Below are 10461 nucleotides of genomic sequence, written 5' to 3'. Positions count from 1 at the left end.
TAAGAGCTTTCACTGTTTTAACATTTTGGGTTTGATTCAAGCGGTAACCGGTTTATGATGCCGTGTGTTTTGTGTCCCAAATAGCTGCTCTCTCTCTAATTAAACGGATTACAGCCTTCAGTCTCTTTGGATGGCAGAGCAATGTGAATTGGCCTCTTATTACCCAGCACCAAATTGCTGATGTGCGTTACACTGCACCTCTTTCTATGAGCCTGGCTGCTATGATCTTCTAACAGTAAAAGTCCTCTTGGAGTGACCCAGTCCTGAGCTTAGCGGAGGTGCGTTACAGTTTGCTTGTAAGTGACCCGAGGTGAGGAGGCGGCTGGCAGGGCTCGGCTGCTCCTAAAATGGAGAAAAGGAGGACTTTTCTTTCAGGAGAGGCTCCAGTAAAACTGTCTGGAGTGATGAAAATAGGAGAAGAGCAGCAGGGACATTGAGAACCTTGCTTGTTAGGTTTTTGTGGGAATGCCAGTCTTTAGACATCCCCCGGAGATAAAAGCTGGCCTTTCTGAATAACCTGTGCTGTTTTTGATGCGTCGGGACCCGAATAGCCATCTGTCAGTGTAAATGGCACTAATGTTCCTCTGAACTTTGGTCTTATTGGTACTACGTGTCTTTTGACTTGGATAAATTCCAAATCAACTTTTTGCACCCTGACTGACTGACTGAAATCTCAGGAATGACATTCATGCACTTTATATTAGCTACCTGACATTAAATAAATGCTTCTTGGCCCAGGACCTTGCATGCACGCTTGGCTGCAGATTTATGAAAGCGGTTGGAGGAACCGGGAAACATTGCCCTGGAATATTCTTTAGCTGACCCATTACTGCTCCAGTGGGTGCTGCCGGGAAGCACTGGACACAGGTGCCACATGTCACTGGGTTTGCATGCTATCCCATAATCACACAGGTCTGTACCAGTGCACAGTGAAAACTCAAATCTCCTCTGTTCCTCCCATGTTCTGGCAAAACCTCAATTATTAGATCATAGGTAGGTGGTTTGGGAGGAACTTGTGTGAATTTTCTTCTCATTTCTTTGGGCTTATACTGCAATGTCCTCATCTGAGCTTGCATGATCTGTGTCTTGTCTCTGGATTAATTTCTGACCCAGTGACTTTTTGGTTAGTGCTGTGATTCCATTTCAGTCAAAATGAGAGGGGAGAGAAGAGAGGCTGCATTTCTGCAGCGGCTAGCAGAGCGCGGGCTCTGCAGTGAGACGGCATTGAGCGATCATTGGGTGGGAGTGATGTTCCGCAGTCCTTAAGATTAAAGAAACGGCAGAAGGCTGTTTTGCGAAGACGCATTGGTGCTGAACAGCTCCGCTGTAGTAGTTGGTCAGATTCGGCCTCTGGGGAGCTAAGTTCTGTTTTTTTCACTCTGCTGCTCGAGGTTTTGCTGTTGTTTAGATTCACGGTTTCTGAAGGCTTGTCAGCCGAGGATCTCGTCCTTAACAAACAGATGTCTTTCAGGCTGCCAGCCGTGAGGAGCAGCGTTTTACATAAACAAACACACAGGAATCCCCAGTGTTGCTTCAGAGCGGCTGGGCTGGGCTGGGCAGCCCCCTCAATGGGAACCTTTCTTCCTGTGTAGGGGGAACGTGCCACGTTGCACTGTAGGGTGGGGAGGGGGTGGTTGAGAGGGTGTTCTCTGCAGCCTGTAGGCCTTTTGCCACTTTGCTCTCACATAAACACACACACACACACACACACACACACACACACACAGAGCAGGCACACCTCTAAGGACTCCCACCAGCAGGCCACATTCACATTGACAGCGATCCATTTTCCTCCATCCAATTTGGCCTTGGGACAATTCGATCACTGCGTTGAGCGTCTAAAAATAAAGAAGGTTAGCTAGATGCTTTGAAGTTGAAGAACATGGATTTAAAGTGGAACGCAGCTGGAGTTCTTTGCACACAAATGTAGCTCTGCATTCTTCATAGTCCTGTTTTTCGCGCTAATCGATGTATCTATGGCTCCTTCCATTGCCAGCCGCCTGAATTTATATTGGATACTTAGCTTGGATACTTGTCCGCCACTCACACTTTAAAGACCCACGTAGACAGCGAATCGAATTTCAGCCAGAGTTCCTCTCCCTGCCCTGCGTAAGATTAGACGATGTGGCTCCGTTTTCTGTGGGTTTGGACGCCGCTTGTGCACTTTGACTCATCGCATCTGTGCTCAGAGTCCAAATGTAAATGCTTGGGGGGGGGCAAGCTTGCAGAGGGCTGCTGGGGGAGGGTCCTCTTTGTGAGAATTAAGGCCAAAGGGGATGCAAACAGACGGGCTGGACGTAATCACGAATGAACCGAGTCACCCGAAAGGGAACCAAATGGCGTCCGCTAACATATCGGATTCACCTAGTGCCGTCTTGGCGTTAGCTGGATGTCCACGACTCACGTCAGCATGGAGATGGCAGTGGGGGTTTCAGGCTAAGCTTGTGGGCTGCTCTCTCCAGTGGTCCCGGTGCTGAGAGGTGAGGGTAGGGTTTGTCACCAGAGACTGACAAGCAGGAGATATAAGTCTGAAAGACCCAGTGAGGGACCACTGCCCGGAAAAACAGTAACAGATTAGCTTCTGTTTCTGACTGTTTTCTTGGTTAACAATCCAGTTTCAGAGCTACAAAATGTACACTATACGACTGTGTTAAGTTCTACGTAATCTCCCATTTAGAACAACTTATGGTAAAGGAGAAACTTATGGCTTAATTGGAGAAAATTCTAATTATTTATCTTACTTTTCACCATTTTATTCTGAATTTTTTCAATTTTTGTCTATGGGTAAGTAGACGTTGACACTTCAGTAATGATGCAGTTTGTAACCCAAGGAGTTTGTAGATGCCAGGAATCCCCAGAGGCAGTCGGATAATGAACCACGGTGTGCAAGTCAATCCATGAGTATAATTGTGTTAAATCGGTCGCTTCCCCACAACACCAGCCCTGCTGATGGAGAGCAGTCTGGGTATGAGATGAGGCACAATTTCTCATAAGGCCTGTATCACTACTGTCCAAGGAGAATCTTGTATCTTCAAAATTCCATTATTTCAGGAGCATGAAAAAAAAACGCATTTTCTCTGAAATAACTAACAAAACAAACCTAGAACAACATAATGAGACACCCTTAGCATCACAAATAGAAGCCTATCTTTACACAGCCGTCAGTGAACGGTTTCAGGCAAATATATCGGCGTCAACAAGATACAAACCAATCTCACTTTATAGTCACCATTGCCAATGATGTTAGTTAGCTAGCTTAGCTATGTAGCTATCAGTGTTGAGTTATGAAAATTAGTGATATAAAGTAACCCATACAACAAAACCATCATGAATGCAAATGTTAACTAGCACAATCATAAATATTAGTTAACTAGATGAATTCATAAAACTTGTTCTCATTAATCATTTAGATGCCAAAGACTATCAGTAGGCGGAGGATGATGGGTGCAATTCCATGAATAGTAAAAAGTCACAGACGTCTAAAAGTGAATATTCTCGGCTTTCAGCGGACGGTGGTGATATGTCGCATCTTCATAAAGTCTTCCATTTAACAGCGGACAGTAAAATATTGTCCCAGTGTGAAATGATGGGCTTGCATTAGTCACACAGTTTGAGCTGGCCGCTGAAGTATTAGATTGTTGTTAACCTGAACTGCCAACTGGAAGCCGGAGATAGCAGCTGGGACCATGACATGCTGCCCTGTCACCTGGCCTGAGGGAGCCTGTCAGGGAGTAAGAGGCAGACTGGGCCCCCGTCCTCCGAAGCTGCCAAATTTGCTCAGCTGGCCGGAGTGAGATTTTCAATTTGAGACAAGTCTGCACACACATGCACAGGCATTTACATGTTACGTAACAGTTTTATCATCCTGTAAATAGTCTGTAGGGTTTGCAAACGTCCCCAGTGCTTTTGATGTAGCTAATTTTAGGTTTATGATGGAATATCGTAGATTTGCCGTAAGATTTCTTGCTTGAACGTGAGAGTCTGACAGCCCTGGTCTCCGCTCTGTCTGCCTGCCCTCATTGTAAGATTAATGAGTTCCATCCCAAGAGTTTCCTGTTCTGTCCACTGACCTTCCTGTTCCACGTGCACCACCGCAATCTGCCGTCTCCATAGCAACATTTGGGGTGTCTTGTGAGGATCTGCAGCTGTTAGCTTGTGCACACCGGGGTCGGTGCACCCCCACTCCCCCCCCCCCCCCCCCCCCCCCCCCCCGGCCCAGTCATACACACACCCCCCCTCCCCCTTAAAGTTAGGTCAGAGTGGTTGCTAAACTCCTCTGTCTTGAAGGGCTTCTCCTCCATAAACTGTAGCCTTCTTTAGTACTGCAGTTTAAATTGATTTGTGACTTACAGTTGATGTTGGTGTATGGGGGGGTGGTGAAGTACTTTCTCACAGACGTTTCTCTTTCTCCGCCCCTAATCAGGGAGCTCCAGGACCACCTGGGAAGATGGGGCCGCCAGGGAAGCGGGGACCTCGGGTGAGTCTCTCCGGCATCTGGCTCCAACCCTGACGATTCCTTCCGTAAATGCACACTCCAGAGCCTTTCCTGTCCCCTTATTTTTATCGACACCCCCCCCCCCCCAACCCTAACCCTAACCCCCCCCCCCGGGAATGGCACAGCTAACCCTGACCCAAAAACAGCCCAGTCCTTCCAAGAATGACATGCAGTAATAACAGCTTTGATAGAACTTGGGATATCTTAGGATATCTTTTGTCAGCATTATGATAATGTACAGGGATCAGGGCTCCTGAAATGTAAAGGAGCAGATCCCCCTACTTGTTTTCTGTTGGCATTCTTAAAACCTGTTGCGTTCATTGTCAGATTATGCTTCTTTACTACATACAGATCAATCAGACAAGATATTACAAAGTGTCCCATGTAAAACACAAAGCTACTGAAGTGTAAGGCCCGAAATGTTCGCGTAAGAAAGACCTCATAATTTATGATGAACATCACTGAACAATGAACATGCCCTCCATGTTGATGTTTCTTCTGGTTTGTAACATTCTTGATGTAATCAGGATTATTTTGAATTTCAGTGTTTTGATTTCTCTACTATTCATTGTAGTAAGGCTTTCTTAATGCCATATGCACGTTCCACGTGGCTGTAAAAGTGTAAATGGATGATTTTACGTTTCCAGTATGTAAACAAAGCCTGGCTTGTTTATTATTTTGGCCTCAGGGTTACTAGCGGCACCAGACGGCCGGGGTCATGCGGCTGTTTCCTGAAGGCTTTTCATAGCCAATAAGCGCCGCTAACCCTTCCTTCGCTCTTCCCTTAGCTTTGCCTCGTCGCTTTATGTAGATAAGCTAATGTTTCTTTAGAATGGTGTAACTTGAGGATGTTATGGGGTTATCCTCACCGAAGCTGCCAACGTGGGGGGGGGGGGGGGGTGGTCAGTCGTTAAGAAGTAATTGAAGGATGATTAATGTTTCACGTGTCTGATATGAAAAGAATTATTTTCTGATTAATCACCTGATATCAATTTGCCCACAAACAGTTAACAACTGCATGGTCAGGTTGTGCAAAGTATGTGTAATTAATGTGTAATTACCAACCTGGATGACTTACTATGTAATAAACAGTGGATTTTAGTTAAATAAACGGCGTTCTGGAACCAAATAATAGATACGGCTACAAGAATGCAAATAGTGTTTGTGTGTGTGGGCAGCTCAGTGAGTAGTACTGTAGCTTCACACCCCTAGTGTTGGGGGTTAGAATACTGCCCCCCCGTCAGTGTGTGTGGGCAGCTCAGTGAGTAGTACTGTAGCCTCACACCTCCAGTGTTGGGGGTTAGAATACTGCCCCCCCGTCAGTGTGTGTGGGCAGCTCAGTGAGTAGTACTGTAGCCTCACACCCCCAGTGTTGGGGGTTAGAATACTGCCCCCCCCGTCAGTGTGTGTGGGCAGCTCAGTGAGTAGTACTGTAGCCTCACACCCCTAGTGTTGGGGGTTAGAATACTGCCCCCCCGTCAGTGTGTGTGGGCAGCTCAGTGAGTAGTACTGTAGCCTCACACCCCCAGTGTTGGGGGTTAGAATACTGCCCCCCCGTCAGTGTGTGTGGGCAGCTCAGTGAGTAGTACTGTAGCCTCACACCCCTAGTGTTGGGGGTTAGAATACTGCCCCCCCGTCAGTGTGTGTGGGCAGCTCAGTGAGTAGTACTGTACACTGTTTTACACATCATTGTTAAGTCCAAAGGCTCTTATCCTAGTGTTTCTCAAACCTGGTCTTCAGGGACCCCCCCAGACTATCCATGTGTTTTGCTCCATCCCAGCCAGAGCTCAGAGTACTCTTTAACTCTTTAACTGACTCTTCATACTCAATTGGATCAGTCGAAACAAAATCTTGGTCTGGATTTTTACTTTCTGAACCTGAACTTCCCACCTCTGCCCCCAGCTCCCGGTTAGATTTACGCCAGCTGAATAGTTTCAAATCAGGCTGGTTTTCCTAGGTTTTCATTGTGACCTGCAGTCGTAAAAACTGGTAATTAAGCGTGGAAGATTCATCCGTGTCATTAGATGTAGAATGAGAAAGAATGTAACATGTTTACACCAACTAGGAATTAAAAACAGGAGTAAAATTAGGGCTGATTCCCAGGGAGGGAGCAAAAACACGGACTGACTGTGGGCTCACAAGGACCGGATTGAGGAACACTGTCTTAGACGGCATCCAGAGTGCCCCGTGGTAGTTTGGCATTTTGTTCAGTGTGTCCCCTGCCCTGCGTTTGCTGGGAAGGGCTCCAGGTTCCCTCCAGGTCCCTGCACTGGATAACGGAAAGAAACCCATTTGTGGCCCTCAAAATGTATCCATGTTTCCATAACAGACTAATAATATTGTCATGACCTGTCGTACAGTCTGAGATTTTGGCTCTGGGGAGTTTGAGGAACATTTTATGGTTTTTTTAATTGGTTTGATGACTGTGTAATGTGTAATGAATTCCAGTTAGTGTGAAGTTACTATGAAGGAATGTTGGCAATTCTCAGGTGTTTCGGATTGAAATAGCATTTAAAATTTTTCCGCCTGGATAATATATAAATCCACAATGAATATGGCGACTGCATGAACATTGAGTTCTGATGTTATCCATCCATACAAATGTTATGATACCACACAATACGGGATAAATCCTTGAAGATGTTCACCAGCTGAATGGTTTCAAATCGGGCTGATTCCTGAAAATTGATAGTTAAGCATGAAAGATTCATACGTGTCACACCAACACTGTGAACCAAAAACTCAATGTCATGTGTTTTCTGGGTCTCCTGAAGGTGCTTCTGGACCAAACCACAGCCCAGTGATGTGTGATGTCTCTGTATTCTCCATGGGGTGGGTGTGTGTGTGTGTGTGTGTGTGTGTGTGTGTGTGTGTGTGTGTGTGTGTGTGTGTGTGTGTGTGTGTGTGTGTGTGTGTGTGGGTTTTGCATAGATCACATTTGTGGACCAAAATGTCCCCAAAGTGCAGTAAAACCTGAAACTTCCTTACTTGTGGGGACACTTCTTCAGGTCCCCATTTGGATAACCTCAGTTTTATAAAAATCTGTGAATGCGATCGAAAAAGTAAAAGTGCCGAAAGTCTTGTATTTTGGCTGGTTACTTATGGTGAAGGTTAGGGCTGGGTGGGGGTTAAGGGTGTCGTGATTGGGATTAGGGTTTTTCCCTTAGAAGTGAGTGGATGGTCCCTTTTTAGATAGGTACACCAACTTGTGTGTGTGGGTGTGTGCGTATCTCATCCAGGACGTTTACTAATAGGCATTCTGGGAAATCTGTGAAGTAATAGATGTATTTTTGTGAGCCTGCTTAAGTTTCACATGGAGTGAGTGAAACGCTTGCCTGTGCGCTTGTGCTTTTCCAAATCCATCTGCTAAACCAGGCTTCTTTGCAAAGCCCCGGTGAGCATGACTATGGGAAAATGCCTTTAACTTGGAATAAAATCGTTCTACATGTATTATTAGGAGCCATTTAAAGCCGTTAACCCTGCTTCCAGAGCCCCCAAACCTGGCATGTATACGCAGCTCCCTGCGGTCTCACAGATGATGTCTCCTTCCAGAAGTGGCTGATGAACTAAAAAAAACATCCTAGATGTCACACTGGCTCATAGGATTTGTGCCCCACTAGGCAAACATTAACTCGGAGGCTGATTTTAGGGACGTGAGCGCATAGTAGGCAATGAAATCCGGAAGGCACCAATAAAATTGGAGGGGGGTGAGACCTTCCACAAGATCACACAGGACGTGTCTCCCCGAACAGGCCAGACTCCCCACAGTAATCTTTCCAGCATGCTGGGCTAGACAACAGTTAGGGGAAATTAAGAGGCATCCATTAGGCGACTATAGGGGACCTTAACGGCATGAAGCATGAAACCAGCCCCCGTGACTTGCTTGTTTTATTGTTGAATGAGTATTTATTCAGAAGCCAGATAGAGGATGAAGGGTCTCATGGCCTATGTATTGGGATGGGGGCACAGGGCTGCAGTGGTGAGCACTGTTACCTCACACTTCTAGGACCAGGGTTCGAGTGTCTGGCCATGTGTGTGGAGTTTGCATCTTCTCTCCGTGTTTTCGTGGGGAGTCTAAAAACATGCTAATCGGAGTTGCCAAATGAGAGTGTGTGTGTGTGTGTGTGTGTCCTGTGATGTTGCCGATCCATCCTTGGTTGTTGCCTGCCTTGCGCTCATGGGCTCCAGACCCCCCACAACCCTGCATTGGACAAGTGGGTGCGAAAAATGGGTGGGTGTTTTAGGAACGGAGCGACACTCTCAAACAGGCTGGTTTTGTGTGGCGTTTCTAGCAGCTCGACAAGGTGGCTGGTTCACTGTTTCAGCCCCCCCCCCCCCCCATACATCCATCTACCTCCGGGGGTCCCCACAGCAGCGGCCTCGAATATCAGCGTCCGGTGAAAAGGCTGATTTTCATTTAGACATGCAGCTGTTCCGATCAGAAACCAAGTGTAAAACAAATCATGCAGATTGAAAACTCCTGGAATAAGAATTTCAAGTCAGCGTAACGTCAGCATTGACTGCATCACCAGAAATGTTACAGCACTACACTCCAACAATAGTTACGCTGTTTATGATGGTTGCTATGAATGTTCAGTTAAGTTAATCACAGAAAGCAAGGCTGTCAAACCCCAAGGAAAAACCCTGATGTTTCGCTGGAAATGGACCTCAAACCCTCGTGGAGTTTTCTTGCAGCAGGGACGTAACCCTCTCGATATAGAAACCCACCTCGCCTGAATGTTTGGTTTATTAACAAACTTCCGTTAAAGACTCAGCATAACGAGTGTTTTTCTCTTTATTAGTTGTGGAAATGTTTGCTGTAATTCTCGAAAAGGGGGGAGCGGGGCGGGATTTTAGCACGAGGGGGGGTGGTTTTTTTTCCCCTGTGGCTCAGGCATGTGAAACTCGTTTCCCAAAATGTTCATCCGCAAACCAGACATGTGACCCTTGGCCTCCGCAAGCCACCGCACATGGGTGTGAGATTAGTTTAGCAACTGTCGTCAACACATAGTCCAGGTGACACCAGATGCCTTAAACCCGCCCGGCGCCCCCCCCCTCCACCCCTCCACCCCCCCCCCCATTTAGGGAAACACGCCACACACAGTAGCCGATACAGCTCACAAGCGAGTGGATGCCTTGAGTGTCAGTGAGGTGCTGGGGCAGGTGAGACACAGTCGTGCTTCCCGTCTTTCTGCTCGACCCCGTCTCCAGTGTCAGGTCACTGCGGGGGCTCCCAGGGGCCCCTGTCTGATGCCTGCTTCAAAGGAGGCTTTGTGTCCCTCGGGAAGAGAGCCCCTCTCCACTGGGCAGACGGGGACCACACTCCCTGTACGGACCCTTGCTTTACTCTGACTGTTAGCCATATACAGTCTGGCAGAGATGTTTTTCTCAGAAAATTAAAAGCGATGTGTCAAATGTACAAAATAACACTCGAACAAAACTCCATTGTTTTCTCCCACTATTTAAATGTTTATGAATATGCATTAAATTAAACCAATATCAGCTTACAGTGACTCTCATATTCTTTTATATGTCAGGCTCTGATTAATGACCGGTAGCCTCTGGGCCCACGTTCGTATAATTTTTATAGCAGGGCCTGTCTGTTGGCAGCAAGGACGGAAGTCTGATGCTGCTCTTTTAAGTCTTTGTCTGTTTACTAGAATAAAGCAAGTAATGAGTGTGTAGCTTTTTAATTTTCCCTGTCAGTGGGTGTGCGTCCCTCTGCCTTCCTGGGCCTCAGAAGTGTGTAATTAGCAGGCGTGCAGGAGGAAGACGTGAAAACAGTGTGACGCAGGAGCCCTCGTCTCCGCACGAGACGGATGGTTAGACTGGGATCCCCGCTGGGGGGCTGAGGGTCTTCTGGGCAGCTTGTTGCTCTGTTAGGGGGGGGGGCATCCAGCCGCTCACGGAAAAGACCAGCCTCTCATGCTATGAAATCTATTTTCTTAGTCTTAAAGACCGTAATG

At 46.9% G+C, this 10461-nt stretch overlaps 1 protein-coding gene across 2 annotated transcripts in view; it reads left to right on the top strand.

The window, feature by feature from the left end:
* The window catches only part of col27a1b (collagen, type XXVII, alpha 1b), a 100994-nt gene that overhangs the window by 13946 nt on the left and 76587 nt on the right, over positions 1 to 10461 (top strand). For both annotated transcript variants that reach the window (XM_049020324.1, XM_049020325.1), the window contains exon 4: positions 4424 to 4477. In XM_049020324.1, coding sequence (XP_048876281.1) covers positions 4424 to 4477 — 54 coding nt within the window. The remainder of the gene's footprint in view (positions 1 to 4423; positions 4478 to 10461) is intronic.

This window comes from Brienomyrus brachyistius, chromosome 7, assembly GCF_023856365.1.
Source record: "Brienomyrus brachyistius isolate T26 chromosome 7, BBRACH_0.4, whole genome shotgun sequence".
NCBI lineage: Eukaryota > Metazoa > Chordata > Actinopteri > Osteoglossiformes > Mormyridae > Brienomyrus > Brienomyrus brachyistius.
Note: the sequence above shows the minus strand (reverse complement) of the source record. Positions and strands in the feature narration are given on the sequence as shown.